The 19,797-nt window shown below is 39.6% G+C and overlaps 1 protein-coding gene across 1 annotated transcript; it reads left to right on the top strand.

Annotated features, from left to right (window-relative positions):
- Window positions 1-269: 269 nt before the first annotated feature.
- LOC133722326 (polygalacturonase At1g48100) lies at window positions 270-2,718 on the top strand. Its single transcript, XM_062149211.1, has 6 exons — window positions 270-981; window positions 1,076-1,243; window positions 1,325-1,369; window positions 1,453-1,660; window positions 1,748-1,829; window positions 1,937-2,718. The coding sequence occupies exons 1-6, from the start codon at window positions 571-573 to the stop codon at window positions 2,436-2,438; spliced, it is 1,416 nt and encodes a 471-aa protein (XP_062005195.1). The 5' UTR covers window positions 270-570; the 3' UTR covers window positions 2,439-2,718.
- The last annotated feature ends 17,079 nt before the right edge of the window (window positions 2,719-19,797 follow it).

Here is a 19,797-nt window from a genome sequence, read left to right as displayed (position 1 = left end):
TAGATCGTGCCTATCTTTTTAACAAAATAAAATACTTATTACTGCTGCAAAAACTAAATTTGCGGCCAAAGAAAATGACAGTTATGGGAAGAACATGGGGGGCTTTATTTATGGATTGCCCACCCATTTCCAATTCTCGTTATTCCGTTACCTTTTCCCTGAACCAACAAAAAGAAAAAAAAAAGGGCAGCCAATTCCTCTATGGGTATTGGTCGGTTTCCACCCCCTTAAAACCATTAAAAGAATTGCAGCAAAGTTAAAAAGTTTGAAGCACCTCCACTACCAAAACCCTACTATATATACACCCTCCTCACCCTTTCTGATTCTGCATGAACCCAAACCCCCAAAACTCCAAGTCTTCACCTTGTCCAACTTGCTCAAATAGTACTCAAACTGGTCACATTCTCCATTTCCCACTAGTTCCTACTTCCCAAAACATAGGTTGACAATGACAGACCGGCCAGCCTAGCTTGTTGAGTTTCAGTGAAAGTAAACTCTTTGTTTGTTAGTTGTAGCACTAAAAATTCTCTTTGTTCCCAATATTGACTGGAGCTTAGTGAATCCCTCACCATGAAGAAACTTTCCAAATTGTCACTAATGTGCGTTTTATTCTTTGGCTTCTTTCTTCTGTCAACCCAAGCCAGATGGCATAACCATACCAAACACAGCAAGCACAACCACCCTCACAAGATTTCTTACATTTCACAGCCTCCTTCCACTTCACCTGGACCTACTGCTAGCTATAGCCCTCCTCCCGAAGAGCCTAAGAATCCATACAACTCCACACCTGGTGTTTTTGATGTTCGATCATATGGGGCTGTTGGGGATGGCCAAACAGATGACACACAGGCATTTAAGATGGCTTGGGACACAGCCTGCCAAAGTGAATCACCAGCAAAGTTACTTGTTCCGAACCATTTCACATTCATGATTCAGTCCACAATATTTACCGGTCCCTGCCTTTCAGGCCTGGTGTTACAGGTAATGTACTAATTTCTTGTCACTTTTTGGCTAACTAAAGGTGAGAAAAAGACTAAATGTCATCGTGTTGGGTACATTTGGTACTGTGAATAAGGTTGATGGGACTATAGTACCACCTGATGGACCAGAGTCCTGGCCAAAAAACAACAGCAGGCGCCAATGGCTTGTCTTTTATCGAATCAACGAGCTGTCGCTGCAAGGGGGTGGTGTTATAGATGGGAGAGGAGACAAATGGTGGCATCTTCCCTGCAAACCCCACATGGTATTTTTTTTAAGTGGTTCATATTTGGTCTTAAATTTTTGGTGATTTAGGAAACTGCTAATATTAATCAATTTTTCACAGGGGATAAATGGAACCACCTTGCCCGGACCATGTGATAGCCCAGTTGTAAGTTGCAAAGTTTTGTTCTATGTAACGTTAGCCAAGCATATTATTGTGCTTTGATTTATATCATGATTTTTTTTATGCAGGCCATTAGGTTTTTCATGAGCTCTAACTTGACAGTACAAGGTCTTAGGATTAAGAACAGCCCCCAATTCCACTTCAGATTTGATGGCTGCAGGAATGTGCATGTAGAGTCCATTTCTATATCAGCTCCTGCTCGAAGTCCAAATACAGATGGGATTCACATAGAGAATACTAATGATGTCAAAATTTATAATTCAGTCATTTCTAATGGTAGGAGCATTACTAAACCTTCAATACCACTATTTATCCCGGCCCATTGGCTCTCATGATGTTAATAATATCATTTCTGTTCTGTAGGTGATGATTGTGTATCAATTGGATCAGGCTGTTATGATGTAGACATAAGAAACATCACTTGTGGTCCTGGTCATGGAATCAGGTAATTCCCTATTGGTTTTCGTTTACTCATCAGTATGATCTAATTAATTTACGAACTTTTTTTTTATTTTCTCAACTGACCAATGTTTTCCTCGCTGTTGTGCTTAGCATTGGGAGTCTAGGAAACCACAACTCGCGAGCATGTGTGAAAAATATTACAGTTCGAGACTCAATAATTAGAGTTTCGGATAATGGAGTTCGGATCAAGACATGGCAGGGTGGATCCGGAGCAGTATCTGGAGTAACATTCAGTAACATTCACATGGACAATGTTAGGAACCCGATAATGATTGATCAATTTTACTGCCTTACTAAGAAGTGCATCAATCAAACTGCAGCGGTATATGTATCGGACATCCTATACTCGGGCATAAAGGGAACCTATGATGTCCGGAATGCTCCAATGCATTTTGCCTGCAGTGATTCTCTGCCATGCACTAACTTAACACTCTCAGATGTTGAGCTTCTTCCTGCTGTAGGAGATATGATGTCAGACCCTTATTGTTGGAATGCTTATGGACAACTGCAAACGCTTACTATTCCGCCGGTCTCTTGCTTGTTGGAGGGTACTCCTAGATCTTTACTGAGCGATGAAATAGACCATTGCTGATATATCTCACTGGATTCATGTACATCTGTATACCAATTAGAAATCCAAAACTACAAGAGGAATTAGGAATCTGTAAGGATTGTACGTAATTCTACTTGCAAGTGTGTGATTGTAGAGGAGAGATATTTTATGTGCTCCCTATCATATACAATCTATGTTTTTCTTCAAGTTCTTGTCCTAGAGAAAAGTTTTTTCTAGCTTGTATTAAGACAAAAAATATTCTAGTTCTGCTGTAACACATGCATGTATGATTTGTGGGGAACGTTGGATAACTATTGTCCTTTTTGTGGCCAGAGCCGTCTCAAAAGTTTTAGAGGCCCTGTGCGAAATTAAAAATAGGGCCCACTTTTTGCAGTTTTATATGTATATACTATTGAAATTTTTTGTTATATAGAGAAAATATAATACAAGATTATTTTTTAGATTGAAAAATCTTCAGTTGACCAAAAAAAAAAGATTGAAAAATCTTTTATCATTTTTCAGAGAGAAAGAGAACTAAAGCTTTGTTACAAAAATTTCATTAAAAGAATCAACATTACAATTGAATTATTAAAGAAGATAAATAAGATACTACCCAAAAAAACATAAAAAAATTGTAAAGAATTCAAAGGATCAAAGATAAATATAGGGGCCCTACTGCAGTATCCACCAAAGAAATAAAACCAGGAAAATAGAGGAAGGAGAGGGGGGAAGGAAAAAAGAAAAGCAAGAGACATACAATGGTGAGAGTCGAACACCTAAAGAGGAAGGAAAAGAAAAGCTCAGTTCAGTGCCAACTGAACTACAACAGACTTATGTCATGAGGCCCTTTTCTATATATCTTATACGTCTCAGAACTTAAAATAGGGCCCCAAAATTTGGGGGCCCTGTTCCGTCGCTCATGTCGCACTTGCTCTAAGCCGGTATCAACTTGACAATAATTCTCTCTCGTGCGATGCAGACTCATATGGCACGTATGTTGAAACCGGATAGAGAACTACACGGCCTGGATAGAAAAACATGCTGGTAACCCCACTACCTAAACCTTGCAAATTAACCTAACAAGAATTGAATAATACGTATTAGACACTTCAAGTTCTGATACCATGTTAGACAACAATTGTATAATATGCTATAATCTATAACAAACTTTTGAAATAAAAGTAATATTTCTAAAAGAAAGAAGAATGGCTGAAGTGATTTGCATTGATACAATAACGATTACATGTAGAAGGTACAGACCTATTCACAAGGCACTAATCTCTCTGATCCTACAATCAAGCTATAATCAAGGAGTACAAAAGTAACAGATATCTACAGATCAAACATTCCTAATACAGAGGAGATATTTAGAATAAGTTTCCTAACACTCCCCCTCAAGTTGGAGAGTGAATATCTCTAACTCCCAACTTGCCAATCATAGGGATGAAAGTTTTCTTTCCCAAAGTTTTGTAAAAACATCTGCCAATTGATGTGTAGAACCCAAAAATTTCGTGACAACAGATCCATCTTGTATCTTATCTCTTATATAGTGGCAGTCCATCTCAATGTGTCGAGTTCGCTCATGAAAAACAGGATTTGCTGCAATATGCAACACTGCTTTATTATCTCAATATAGAAGGGCTGGTTCCTGATGCAACACTCCCAAATCCTTGAGAAGGTATCGAAGCCATGTGAGTTCATAACAAGCACCAGTTATTGCTCGAAATTCTGCTTCAGCTGAAGAGAGGAAACTGTTTTTTGTCGTTTGGATCTCCATGAAACTAGTGAGGGACCAAGAAAGACACAATATCCTGAGGTGGATCTCCTAGTAATCGGACAACCTGCCCAATCAGAATCACAAAAAGCACGCAATCTGAAATCACTTTTGGAAGAAAAAAACAGTCCTTGACCAGTGCCTTCTTAATATACCGTACAACACGCAGAGCTGCCTCCATATGTAACTTTCGAGGTTGATGCATGAACCTACTCATTACATGAACTGAATATGTAATGTTTGGTCTCGAAACAGTAAGATATATTTGTCTCCCAACAAGTCTTCTATAACGAGCTGGATCTTTTAGCAAGTCACTTTTGTCAGACAATTTCAAACCTCTCTCCATAGGACTGTCAGCAGGGGCTGCGCCTATCAACCCTGCATATTTGACAATTTCTAATGCATATATACGTTGAGAGATAAAGATCCCATTGCTAGAAGTTGAAACCTCAATACCTAGAAAATATTTCAAGTCTCCTAGATCTTTAATATGGAAATGGGAAAGGAGGAAACTCTTGAGTGCAGCAATACTCACTGGATCATTTCTGATAATCAAAATATCATCAACATAAATTAGAAGAGCAGAAAAGGACTTGCCATGTTTCTTGGTGAACAAAGGATAGTCAGCTCTTGATTGTACATAACCTGCTTTAGGCCATACAACAACTTGTGGAGTCGGCAAACTAAGTTTTCCTCCCACTACCTCCAAAGCCCTAGCAGAGGAGACATGAGAAAAAGTGTCCTGATAATCAACACCCTGCAACTAATCGAGCTTTGTATCGCTCAATAGAACCATCAGCTCTGATACCATGATAAACTAATCTGGGATTCACATTTAAAACCAATTGGCAATGAATGGAGTGGCCGAAACACTTATAAACCCATAAGCAAAGTTATATTTTTCCAATGTGGGAGTTATATTTATACATATTCTCAACACGCCCCCGCATGTGTGGTGATTTCTCAAGCCATAAACTTGGACAAGTTATATTGGGTGACGGTAAGCACGTGTGGCCATCGCTGAAACCAAACAAGTGGGTAAACCGCTCTGATACCATGAAAGAAAGAAGAATGGCTGAAGTGATTTGCATTGATACAATAACGATTACATATAGAAGGTACAGACCTATTCACAAGACACTGATCTCTCTGATCCTACAATTGAGCTATAATCAAGGACTACAAAAGTAACAGATATCTACAGATCAAACATTCTTAATACAGAGGAGATATTTAGGATAAGTTCCCTAACAATATCTAGCCGTGAATATCGTTCACAGAGACTACAGTAAACCTTTATTTTTCTTTCCTCGCATTCAGTGCAACTCAAAATCAAGTATGCGAAAATGCATGTAATCGATCAGCAATTGAGACACCTTGCAGAGCAGGCATCCACATATAGCGGTAGTTTTTTAGGTTCAAGTTGTCAGATAAAAGCTTTGGCATAGCTTGCACTAAATTATTAGGACAAAGCTTTTGTGACATAGCTAGTCAGTCTCAGAGAATAATTAAGAATAAATTTGGCAAATAATGACGGATTTACAATACCATTGTCTTCTAAACCTGGATTAGAAAAGGTAGATCATTCCAAATTTCCATAAACAATTATGTGTGTGTGTGTGTGTGAGAGAGAGAGAGAGAGTTAGTTCAATACAAACTGAAAAGCTAAAGCTGGATGAGAGATGATGATTAGAGAATAATACTACTGTATGAGAGTGAGTGAAGTTACGAGGATTTGTCGACTAGAATAGTCAGAACAGCACTGAGTTTAATATTGGTTTTTCGGGTGTTGAAGTGGAGAGAAGGGAGGGACATTCTCTATAGCTTTCTTGCACGCGCAGTCTCGGATATGCGGAGTAGAGTAGTCTGACAAAGTGAAAGCTTAGGTCGGTGCACGGGCTAGTGTCCAATGCTCACCCACCAAATTTGCCTTTTCATCAATCTAAGCTATCTTCCTCCACCAAACATATTAGGTATTGTATTTTAACCCCTCAAGGGCTTGAACATCGATCTAGGACTTTTTTCATTGAGTGATGGGGCTTGCTTGTAATCTTGTACACAATTCTCAGAACAAATAAGAGTTCCTGAAGCTGGGATTGATTATATAAGAAAATCCTCAAACATAACTGTTAGGTCCCCTACCATTTTCTACAATTCAGAATGGAAGCTCTCTTTATCACCTTTTGGCACATGCAATTCTCCTTGGTCTCTTATGAACCATAACCACCGTTTCTCCTTCCATTCCATTCCAATGATATTGGTATAACATACATGGTGCCTTGAGATGTATTTGTGGATCTGTTCCCTAAAGCTTTAGCTTTTAAGGTGCAACTAATGGTTATCCAACGTGGTATTAGAGTTTGGTTCCGAGACTTCCAGTTCTCATTTCTGAATTATTTGTTAGATTGGGATTGACTACGGAAGTTGGTGTTTACTTTGTATACATGGTCGTTGCATTAGTTAATTGCTATACTGAATGCATTAATCTGAAATCCTCTCAAAGTTCCTCCATTGCAAGTATTGTTGGGAGTTTGGAAGGTTTGAAGTAACACACTACTCAATAAAAGCAACTCGACTAGACAATAGCCACGAGTATCCTCAAAAAATTGAAGGAAGATTATAATGTGCGCAAGGAAACTAAAAGATCACTCTGGACCAACCTTGTGTAAGCATAGTGCCCAAAAATGATGTAGAAAATTGAACTAATTGGGATAGGAAATATGGGCAGGGAAAAGTAGTGCTAATGTTTGCAGCTTAAAAAGCAAAAAGATCAATCTGAAGCTGTTACTGCAATGCCGTAGAAATTAATGCAGGAAGGCAGCTTGAATATGGGCATGGCAGGCTCCCTATAGTTTACCCAAAAACAGAAAGGAATCTAGCCCACTAAGACTATCTCCCATCTACCCACTACAGACTTGGGTATGACTATAACCCGGCATACTAATCTACCTATAAATAACATGCAACTAATATTTGCTTGCTTGCTTGGATTTATTGGGAAGTAAGAATATCATATTTAAGGAATAAAACAGTAAGGGGAAGTTAGATGAGGACATTTGTGGAATAAAGAAACTGCAACTTCTTCTTTAGCTGCTAGTGGAAGAGAGAATATACAAGTGTTAGAAAACACGTTTGTGTTGAAGAATATTTGATTTTAGTGTGTTATGTCAAACTATGATTACTTTATATAGTTGTAATAGGAGAGAATGTTCTAGGATTACACCAATTCTCTCTACAATCTCTCTTGCATCTTACATCCTAAAACACGTTATCAGCATGAGTCCTAACCCTGAAATCAGAAGCCAAAAACCAGAAGAAAAGTCTCTTGCCGCTTGCCTGCCCCTGCAGACTGGAGCATGCCCCTGCGTCCCCTTAGTCCACCACCAGCTCACCCTAGGCCAGCTCGGCCACCCCCAGACCAGCAGCACCTCGTCTTCCCAGCCAATGCCGCAAATCTACACATCGAGGATTGAAGCAACATTGCAATCCTGCACATCTTGGCCACACAGCGAGGATTGAAAGAGAGACTGCAATCCCCAACCGAGGATCGACAGCACAGTAGCAATCCCTACACACCTGCATCAACACACGCTTGTTTCAAGCTTTAAACAAACAAGTAAGATTTACAATTAAAGTTCCTGTTTCTGTACTTTAAATTTGTTTTCTTTTCTTCTGGGACTTGCAACCTCCCTTCTTCTTCATCCCACCTTTCTTATAATGTGGATTCGATTCATAAAAGCTGAACCGTGGGGAGTTCACGTTATTCTATGAACTAAGAGCATTTGTTAACATCGATATTGACCATTCAAACATCATTGTTTTGGTCTAATCCAATATTTGAGGAAATCGATTTCTTGGTAGCATAAAAGCTCAGAAATCTTATATTAGTTGTCATGGAAGTTTTTAACTCCAAGACTAATCCGTTCTTGTTTTCCTTTTTTAGGATGTCAAACTCGAACGAGCTCGATTTTACTTCATTGGATTCCACAGGCACGAGAGTTTTTTATGTGGGCACATAATGTTCAGCTCCACCTTACTGCCCTTGAGTTACTGACTACAATCCAAGAGACCTGTTCTGAAGGAACCGCTCAAGACCCTCGAGCTAAGATAGATAACTCCAGGGTACTTACCCTGACGAAGCGTCACATGGATATGGCACTCCAGTATGAGTACATGAATGAGGATAGTGCTAGAAAACTTTGGCTAGCACTTTGTGAACGTTTTGGTATCATTCGCGACTCCGATCTTCCGAATTTAGAAGCACGATGGAATAATCTCCTCTTCTTTGACTTTGACATAGTCATGGAATATTGTTCTGAAGCTCTCTGCATCAGATCATTGATGCATCTCTGTGGAAGAACTATCATAGAATAACAATTGATTGAGAAAACCCTAACCACCTTCCTCGTCACTACATTGATGTTCTCTGAATTTTATCGAACTCAAATTAACGCAGGACGGATCACAAGTTTTCATTAGCTAATTGGAGCTATGGCAAATGTTGAAAGGCATAACTTTGAACTTGTGAGAAGAGAATATGGTAGGCCTCGAGTTGGCTACCATGAGCACCGTTCGATGGCAAGAAGAAGTCGCCATGGACGATATGATCCATATGATCAATCTGCTCAAGAAGATAATCGCCAAAGGTGGCGAATGCATGACCATAGGGATCATGACGTTGACGGTTCTTCGGTTGGACACCATGGCGCCACTACTGACCATGGTAACACTGTTCCAACGCCACTGGTCCTAGGGACCATTTATATTGCGTCAATACGCCTCAATCAAGGGAACATCCTCTTCATGTTTTATGGAGTATCTGATCAATGGTGATCAAGACATCGAGTTAAAGAAGACTTTAAATCTGGCAATGAAGAATATAATGCCGCATATTTTAATTAGAATAGTCTTTATTTTTCAAGAATTTTTGTAATGGCAATTGTGTCTTAAATCAATACATGACAATTGTTTTAACTCTTTCTCGACTAGGCTCATCCAATTAATTGTGATGTCTAGGAAAGGATTGATATGAAATAACGGTTTTACAAGTGAGCACAGCTCCACCAAAATCTCTCCCTACCTTACCTGGTCGCAACCAAATTGGAGTTACCAAAAGGATTGAGTAATTACTATTTGTCTAAGTTCGATTTTATTATTTTGGATTAGATTTTGGTCAAGAAACTTTGATGTAATCATTGGCTATTTTTAATAAAGTATCGATTTATTTTATTGAATGTCTTGGACATATTTTTAATTTCAAACTTTATTATTTTTAGGTATATTTCCCGGAGAGCTAGAATACCTCGCGGATAGTGCTACTACGCACACTATACTTCGACATAGGCAACTATTTCTTGATATGGTGCCTACGATGGCAGGGTCATCTAAATTGATTCATGGTTGAGGACCAGCTCAATTCTTGTGGCCAAATGGCACAATCATTAATGTCACCTAGGGCTGGAAGAACCCTTTTGAGCTTTAAAGACATAAGAGCCAATGATTTTCATATGAAAATACATTGTGAGAATGGACAAGAGTTCCTTTGCATTACCTCTAATGACTACGGATGAAAACGAGTATTAGAGAAACTTATGTGTCACTATTCAAGTAATTGAATCTAACAATGTCAAAAGAGATGACCTTTGGGATTCTGACACATATAAGTTTTGGCATGACCGTTTGGGACACCTAGATCTTGACATGATGATCCGTATTTTAAAGACTTCACACGGACATGTTTTCTTCAGAATGAAGAGAAGTAAATATCATAAATTGATTCAAGTAGAGAAAGGCATTGCCGTCACACCTAGGGGCTCTACCGCCGTGCACCACTGGCCGGCTAATGCCTGCACCGCCTACCCCCTGCAGTTATCACTTGGCTTTGAAGCCAAGAACCCAGTTTCGACTCCTCTCTCTACTTCTCAAGTCAATTGTGACTTTGTGACTCAACCAAAATCCTCATTGGTTGCTTCTAAGACCCATTTTTCATTCTGCAAAGCCTTCTCTTTAGCAAAATTAAGATCGAGATCATCCTATGCAAAGGTCACTAAGGAAAATATTCCATTCTTACAAAGAATCCAAGGTGATATTTGTGGACCTATTCAACCACCTTGCAGACCATTTAGATATTTTATGGTGTTGATTGATGCATCGACACGCTGATCACATGTCATGCTCTTGTCCACAAGGAACGCTGCTTTTGCTAAACTCCAAGCCCAAATTATAAAGCTATGGGCTCACTACCCAGATCACCCTATTAAGTCAATACGTCTTGACAATGCTGGGGAGTTTACATCAAAAACTTTTGATGATTATTGCATGTCCATTGGGATTGAAGTTGAACATCATGTTCCTCATGTTCATACCCAAAATGGTCTCCCAGAAGCTGTCATTAAAAGAATTCAAATGGGTTCTAGGGCATTGGTTATGCGCACCAATCTCCCTGTTTTTGCTTGGGGATATGCAATATTGCATGCAACTGTGCTTATTAGTCTAAGGCCCACTACCACTTAACCATTTTCTACATCCCAGATGGGGACTGGCTATGAGCCTGATGTCTCACACTTATGCATATTTGGGTGTGCAGTTTATGTGCCAATTGTGCCGCCACAACGTACTAAAATGGGTCCTTAGAGACGATTAGGCATTTATGTTAGATATGATTATCCATTAATTATTCGCTATATAGAACCATTGACAAGCGATCTCTTTATCGCTAAATTTGTGGATTGTCACTTTGATGAGATAGTCTTCCCGTCGTTAGGGGGAGATAAGAACGTCACTACTACATGTCAGTTGATACACATCGGTTCAAAACTGATGTTTAACAAGAATGACAGGAGTTGTCGTGGTCTGGTGTTAACACTAATGTTTAACAAGAATGACAGGAGTTGTCGTGGTCTGTCGCCACTTTGTCTCATCTTAATCCCCGAACCGACGCACAGTTTGGCAATGAAGTGAGGAGAATTCTCTATCTTCAGAACGTAGTAGATTCGATGCCTAATGTGTTTACTGATATTGCTAAAGTGACGATATCACATATACCAACTGCAAACGTACCTACAAGGATCGATGTCCTCACAAAGGGAGGACATGACGCCACCCCAAGAGAAATTGGGCATGGCGCCGTCATCCACTATGGTTATGGCTTTGTAGCTGAAGCCATGCCTCCCGTAATGAAGCGCATAAGGCCAACAGGTTCATTGGATTCTCGCCCAAGAAAGAAAGCAAGTTTGGCACAAAATAATCCATTAATCATCGACACTAATAATATGCCTCATGATAATATTTCGGATTATGGTTATGTCCAAGAGACATCATTGGGGGACGCTCCAATATCAGAACCAATTCTAGAGAATAGAGATATCTCAATGAACTAAACTAGTGTACATGAGACGTTGAATAGAGATTCTATTATCCTTGATGATGCCTTTGCATATTCTGTTGCATAATAGATTATAGAACATGATGATATCGAATCTCGCTCTGTTGAAGAATGTCAACGAAGAGCAGATTGTCCTAAATAGAAAATGTGATCCAGGCTTAATTGGATTCACTAACAAAGAGACAGGTATTTATGCCTGTAACGCTGACACCCCCAAATGTAAAGCCTGTTGGACATAAATGGGTCTTCGTTAGAAAGTGTAATGAGAAAAATGAGGTTGTAAGATATAAACCTCGCCTTGCGGTGCAAGGTTTCTCAAAACGCCCTAGAATTGACTACGAGGAGACATATTCTCCCCTAATGGACATCATAAAGTTCTGCTACCTTGTCAGTTTGGTAGTTTCCGAAAAACTTAACATGCTTATGGATGTGGTTACAGCATATCTCTATGGGGATCTAGATTCATATATATATATGAAGGTCTCAGATGGGCTTTAATTACCCATATCAAGTAGCTTTGAACCACAGAGCGGACTTTCAATAAGGTTAAAATGTTTACTATATAGAGTAAAACAATCTGGACGGATGTGGTATAACCGTCTAAATGAATACTTGATTGGGAAGGGATATGTCAACAATGAATTATGCCCATGCATGTTCATTAAAATGACAAGTTCTGAATTTGCAATTGTAGCGGTATATGTCGATGACATGCAACATATACTCAGAAAATATTAAGACACTTTAATGATGATAAAATAAAGCTTATGAGTACTCTCATGATTGGCTGTAGTCTTGAACCTGGAAAGGATCTGTTTCATCCAAAGGATGAGGATGAAGACGTGTTAGAGGTCAAAGTGTCCTACTTGAGTGCAATAGGCGCGTTATTGTACTTAGCACAGTGCATGAGACTGGAGAGCTCATTTGCTGTGAACTTGTTAGCTGGACATAGCTTTTCACTAACACGTGCCATTGACGCGTGTTTGTGCAAAGCTATGTCTAGGTGCAAAGTGCCCTATCTAAGTGCAATAGGCCAGTTATCGTACTTAGCACAATGCATGAGACCGGACATCTCATTCGCTGCGTAAACACGACGCCATTAGATTGGTGTAAAGACAATGTTTCGATACTTAAAGGGTACGATAGATATGAGCTTGTTTTATTCTACATAGAGAAAGAATGACTTTGGTGAAGCATAGCCTGAAGTCTGGTCTGAGTTGTTGGATGTCTACGCTAACCTCTACCTCGTCTAGTGTTAGATTTCCCTACTGCACTAGTGTGGGTGTCACTGCTGGATGCATGCCAAATGCTCCACCAAGTGTACCACCCCGATGCTTGACTGGAGTTTTGACCAAATCCTGATGTACCCCTCTGAATCAACTGCGGGCACTCTCTCATATAGTGACCCAGCTGGTCACATTGATAACACTCTCTACTACTTGCTCGGCACTGACCCTCATGGTAACTGCCACAAGCCTGACACTATGGAAAGTAGCTCTGACTTACATATGTATCGTAGGGATCACTAAAGTAATCAGTGTTGTCCTAGAAGTGCCACTCATCCATCTGATCAAATCTCGTATCACTCTACCAAAACTCAGTCTAGTTCTAGAACGAAAGCTACTTGGTCTACTGTCAGCTTCGGACTCAGATCCTGATGTAGAAGCAGCCTTCTTAGGTAGACCCTGACTAGGGCCACCAATCTCCAAAGGTCATGAATGAGATAGAAACCTGGCCACACATCTCATAGCTGTCTCAACAGCCAACCTAAACTCCGACTAGTCATAAGGTGCCACCCAGACTTGATACTACTTCGGTCCTCCAATAAATATCTGGGTTTTCATTCTCTCAATCACGATTAGTTTAGGTGCATGACGGGATAGAGCAACAAAATGCTCCTCATACTGCATAGCAGTCATATCATTCTCCTATTCAAACCTCATGAAACTCGCTGCGTAAACAATCCCGTACAGCTTGATTAAAGTACTGCTCAAAGAAATGAGTCTTGAATTTATCCAAAATCATCGTGTGAGAATCGAAACCTCTCTCTCTCATAGTGTACCACCACAAATTTGCATCACTATCCACAAAATTAACTGCTAAGGGCACTTTCCTGACAACCCAATGAATCAAACACTCTCTCCATCCTAGTAATCCAATCCTCTGCAATGGATGCTTGAGGGGCACTAAAAAGGAATAGGCCCCATGGAGTCTAGCACGCTCTATACCGAAATTTGTCCTTAGGTTTGGAAGTGCTGTTGCAAATTGTCAAATACCGAACAAACCCCGAGGTACCTAACAAACCCTGAGGTACATGATCGTCATCATTTCTCTCAACGGGCCAATGATTCCTAGCAGTCGGAGGTCGACGTCCACTAGGCATATAACATGAGAAAACACTAAGGTCAAGTAACTGAATGGAATGACACAAAGACATACCCTACACACTTGCATACAAGCCTCGTTAATATGCTAATATTTATGTTCTTTCTTATAATGGCAATGTGGTGTGGATGCAAGTGCAATTGATAGTATACTGCTATTTAATATGGAATCATTGATATGCATGAGTTGAGATGAACTTGGGAATTTTTTCTTTTCGATGCGATATGAGAATTGAGAAATTGTGTTTAATTTCTAACTTAGTTTCAATTCTCTATTGTAATAACTTGTAGCTAATTTTTATTTGGGTTTTTTTCGATGATGGCTTTTGTCTTTTGAATTTATTTCTTTTTTAGCTTGAAAATGTTTGGGCTTGAGCAGTGGTCAATAATTGTGAATTATGAATGTGTGGGCTTGAAAAATGTTCTGAAATCATAAATATGTAATATGAACCCAGAAAATGGTCCAAAATAGTGACTTTTAGGCCTTAAAAAATAAACCGAGACCGAACCGGACCGAACCGAACCGATTTTTCGGCCCAATCAACAAAAAGTCGGTTGGCGGTGTGGGTTTTGGCCCAACCGAAAAATCCAATTCAGAAACGGTTTGAGCCGGAAACCGACCCGGCCCGACATATACCCACCCCTAATAAATGGAGGCAAAAGTTTCCACAAAAGAACCCAGTGAGGCATGCTGAAAATCTCTATTGAAACTCGATTTTGCAATGGGGTTTCTTTAGTCTTGTATGAACATTGGTAGAAAGTTTTATAAGTTTGCGGAAGTCGACAGACCTAGGTTTTGGATGTTTTTGGATAAAATTTTGGTGCAGAGCATAATGCAAGAACTTGGAGCCACAATGAAATATTCTTATGGAGGTACCTTGTGATTGGAGCATAAATGCGACAAATATAGTGTGCAATCCTTTACACTTTTCTTAGTTATTTCCTTTAAAAAGTCAGTTTTAACTTTGTTTTCTTTTTAGGTAGTTCATGGAGTGATTCAAGAGAAATAGGAGCTTAAAGGGAGCAACGAAGCCATGGATCATGAAGTAATGATGCAAAGGACTAAGTTTGATCAACCTTTTAGCCAGAAATTACAAGGGAAGTCCACGGAAATCATTGTGCAAAACAGTTGCTGCAAAGCAGAAAACTGCAGTTTCAGAATCAGCTTTCTGGGAACGGTTTTGAGGAGCAATTCTTGCATTCTTCCAGATGCACCTTTGCAGAAAGGTCCAGAGATTCTTGAAGACATGATGTTATACTTTAACAAGAGCCAAAGAAATGGTCAGAAACGTCAACGAGGCAGCAGTAAATCAAATTCAAAGTAACCTTCCCGATAAGGCAGAAACTGTCAGCTTTTCACGAAGCTTTTTGGGAGATCTTTTCCGGCGACTTTCTTGGAGTTTTTCCAGAATATTTGATGTCATAGAGCACGTGGGAGTCAAGAACCATCCAGAAACGTGGCAAAACGAAGTCGTTCCTTGTCCAAGAAGGAAGCTTCAGAGACAGAAATTGAATCCTAGTCAAAACAGGGCATTTTGGCCGAGACTTTTCTTTGGACGGATTTCTTGGGAATTTTTGGAAGGTTATTGATGCTGAAAATTACAAGGAGAGTCCTAGAATGATTCCTCAAGATTTTGGGAAGATTACTAAGGCTGGAAAATCATTTAATTGTGCACCAAGTAGAGGAATCCTCAAGCAACTAGGGGAAGCTTTCAAAGCAGAATTGGAAAAGGAAACTTGGGCTGTGTATTCCATATATATAGAGGGTCTGAACACGTTGAAAAGGACCATCCTACAGCGCCAGCTTCTGCTCCCAAACCCTAGTACACAAAGTCTTAAAATTCCCAAGTCTTCAAGAGCAAAAACTGTGCACACCATCCTCCATCTTCCATCAAGCTTAGCCGTGACCATCTTGAAGGAGTGCTTGCGTCCAAGGCTGCCTAAAAGTGAATTCGTGGCTCTCATATTCTCCCTTTTACGGTTTTTATCCTCTCGTAATCTAATACTCATGTTTTTATTTGTTGAATTTAAGACAATGTGTGGCTAGTTAGTTTTTGTTAGGGGCGAGGTTTGAAGCCCCAATTATGTAGAACATATGTTTGTTTAAATCTAGTTTCTTGATCTTTGGTGTGAATTGGTTGTTTATTTCTGCTTGATTGAAAACTTTTATGTGTTTATGTTCTTTGGGTTGACACTTAGGATATATGCATGTAATTGGAGCTAGGTTTAGAAAATAATTCACCTAATCGTCTTGTTTTCTAATCCACAAGTATGCAAGGTTTTGGACAAAAGCTGATGTTTAAACAACTAGAAGAGCATGCTAGGTAGGCGTTCCACACTAGACTGCAAATCTATAATCAATCGTTTCCATGAGATCTTAATGCTTCAAATATGTTGACACTATATGTGTTGTTGATAGGATAGCGTTCTATACCTTGATTGCATGTTTGATAGGCTTAGCTATTGTGCATTCACGTAGACTAAGTAATTAGGCAAACATTAATAAGGGACATGATCTGCTCCGACTTGTTTCTTGGTTGGTTTCTGTTCACACCTTAGTAATTGAAACTAGGTTAACTTAACATTGGTCGAAAATAATTGGTGGTGGATTTCTGAGTCTCTAACGTTTTCTCCATCTTATTTTTCTCAAACTTAAAATTGAAATTACTTCCTTTGTTTTCCTTTTATTTTCGTAAAACCTAAAAACCCCCAAAACATTTATTTTTCTTTTCTTTTTCTATTTCGTTGCTTCTTCTCTCCTTCTCCCTTTTCTGCATTTGTTTTTTTTTACTTAGCTAGTTTCTTTGTTTGTTTGATTTGTGTGCTAGTGTAGCTTAAATTAGTTTGTCTTTATTCTGTGTGATAAAATTGGTTACCCTCAATCTCTGGCATCGAACGATCCTTGCTTACTCTATATTGCTAACGACTACATTTTGCAGGGTTAAGTTGAGCGCTCATATTTAGCGTATCACCTTGGACCATGAGCTGTTAGGAAGGTCAAGGCTTCGAAATCTTGAGTGTTGGTGTCTTAGGAACTCTCTATCTTCTCCAAATGGCTTGGGAAGTTTTTAGAAGAGTGTTCTTTACTTCTTGACCTTACCCTTTTGTTTTGTCAAAGGAGTATTCTTTACTATTTGACTTTAACCTTTTGTTTTTGTCAAAAGAGTATTCTTTACTTCTTGACCTTAGCCTTTTGTTTTTGTGTGAAATATTAGGGCCTTCACTCGACCTTTCTCCTTCTGCCCTTGAATTTTTCATTGATGTTTCCAAATCAAAGATGACATTTGAAAAGTTTAACTTCTTCTTCAATGATTACTAGATAGATTTAGCAATCCGATGATTTTTCAATGCTCGTAGCGCGCAAAATAGGACCAACTACCCCTATAACCAATATTCAATTACTCGATCAATACCATTAAGCGCTTAGTTTAGCGAAAATTTCTAAACTAAGATCATAATCGCATGACTCACTACGACACCTAAAGAAATGCTCAATTTTTCTGATTTATTGAATGATTAGTGAAAAATATAAAAGGGTCCTTGACCCAAAGCACCAAAATGAGTAAAAATGATCTCACTTACCCCAGCAACAGATTTTTGTTCCCACCTATACAATTTAACAACAAATGATTATTTTGCCCTCAACTCAATTAATGAATTACAACCACTGTCACTCTCTTTCTATCCCATCCCTTCTGCCGGAGCTTCTCTGTCTCTGTCTCTGTGTCTCTGTCTCTGTCTCTCTCTCTCTCTCTCTCTCTCTCTCTCATCTCTTTTCGGCGAGGAACATTCCCCCATCGAGCAAGTCACACTCACCATTCCGGTCACCGACGACCCATTAGAAATTTTAGGTCGAAGAGCGCCGGTGGTAAGTGTCGTCGGCTTTAGGTTAAGGTTTCGATCTTGGCTGTCAGTGCAGGGAACGCAGAACTCTGGTGGTCGTCGTCAGCGCTAAGTCGCCGGGGCAGGGACGCTCTGTTCTGGATCCATTTTGCCTACGCAGGTTGGATCCTATTAGTAACGGAGACGGCGGCGACACGGCGAGGCTAAGTGACGCCGACTACCAGGGACTCGGTAGCCTCTTCTGTGAAGGATTTGAGAGAGCTGCGTGGTCTTTCCGAAACTGGTCTCTCCGTTAATGACAACGACCGGGTTCTATTCTCGAAACACGATTTTCTCGTCGTTCTGGCTTCTTCTTTTTTTTTTGGTAAAATGGTGGCAGAAGGCCTATAAGAACAGGAAAAAGAGAAAAAAAAAAATTCTATTGGGAGGCAATAGAGGTCTGTTAAAGGTCTATTGGAGGATAATAAATGTATTAAATTGATGTAATCTCCTCATATTTTTCCTTAATCAAAGTTTTATTTGTCTAATTTTAGGGAGATTAGTTCTCATTCCAGTGACCGAAAGGTCTATTGGGGAGGGGGGGAGGAATAAAGATCTATTGGGGGAGCAATAAACCTTTACGGCCCCATATGAGATCTCTGACAACCTCCTTATTGACACCCAATAAAGGTCTATTGGGGAGCAATAGAGGTTTATTGCCCTTCTATTGTAGGGCAATAGAGGTTTATTGGGGAGCAATAAAGGTCTATTTTGGGGCAATAAACCTTTCCGGCGACCTATGCGATCTCCGATGACCGATTTGGAGACCTTCGGCGAGGTTTCAGATAAGTCCGGTAGGTGGCAGCAGGTGGACGGATTATAGCGGCCGATGACGAGATTTCGGCGACCGGTGACCAGATTCCGGAGATCATTGGCCAGAATCCCGCGGCCGGTGACCGGAATCAGGCAGCTGGTGACCGGAGTCCGACAAAGTCTCCTATGGCTTCTCTCTCTTCCATTCTTTCTCTCTCTCTCTCTCTCTCTCTCTTTCTATGTAACAAAGGAGTGAGGGTAAAATAATCTCAAAAATAAACATAAAATAAAAAAATTTAATTGGGTATTAGGGAAGACCTTATTAGAGTCTTTATATGTAAGGGGAAATTAAAAAAAATTAATCGGATAAGTGGGATAAATGACCATAGAATTTTTTTTTATGACTCTGGACGACAATGTAACTCCCCACTCCACCCCATCCCTGATGTCAGTGAGATTTGAACCCGTAACCTCTACAGTGTTAGTTAGGCTAGCTAACCAACAGGTCACGGCTCACTGACTAAATGACTATAAAATTAGAATAAATGGACAAAAACCCCCCAAAAATAAAAGGCAAGAATCATGCCAACATTAGGTAGTTTCAACTGTTCCCTTTTGAAAATGTATTTGAGCCTCTAGCGCAGACACCATGGCCCAAGTTTCAGATTTTGAACTTTTAGCATTGCAAACTTGCAAGTGATTTCGACCGGGCACCCACCGACCACATCAGTATAGATTGACTGTACTCCATTTGACTAGGAACAATTCAACGTTAGACTGCCCAGATCAAAAAAGAAGACTACATAATTGGGTATTTCTGTTTTCTGACTATCGTGGCTAAAACAATAGTCCAATATGGTTGTTTCTTTAACTATATTTCGCGAATCAAAATCTTAATGAATCGTGAAAACTCTAAATGTTGGACCATAAGCCATTGTCATATATAGATTATGAGACGCCAGGCGCCTCCATACATCAGGGCACCTACGTCACACACTTCCAGCGTCAACCAATTAATTTCATAGACTAATTAAGAATCAATCCTTCAACATAAAAAATTGAAAGTTTCAAGTATCGATGCCATGCCAATTCAATTATTTGAGATCTTAAAACATTCATATAACTACGTAATGGTCATGACGCCATTAAAGGTTTTTGTGTTATAAATTTTGCAATTTTGATTAATGGATTAGCAATTTTAGTAAATTTAGTAATTCCGAT

The sequence above is a fragment of the Rosa rugosa genome, chromosome 7 (assembly GCF_958449725.1).
Source record: "Rosa rugosa chromosome 7, drRosRugo1.1, whole genome shotgun sequence".
In the NCBI taxonomy this organism is placed as follows: domain Eukaryota; kingdom Viridiplantae; phylum Streptophyta; class Magnoliopsida; order Rosales; family Rosaceae; genus Rosa; species Rosa rugosa.
Note: the sequence above shows the minus strand (reverse complement) of the source record. Positions and strands in the feature narration are given on the sequence as shown.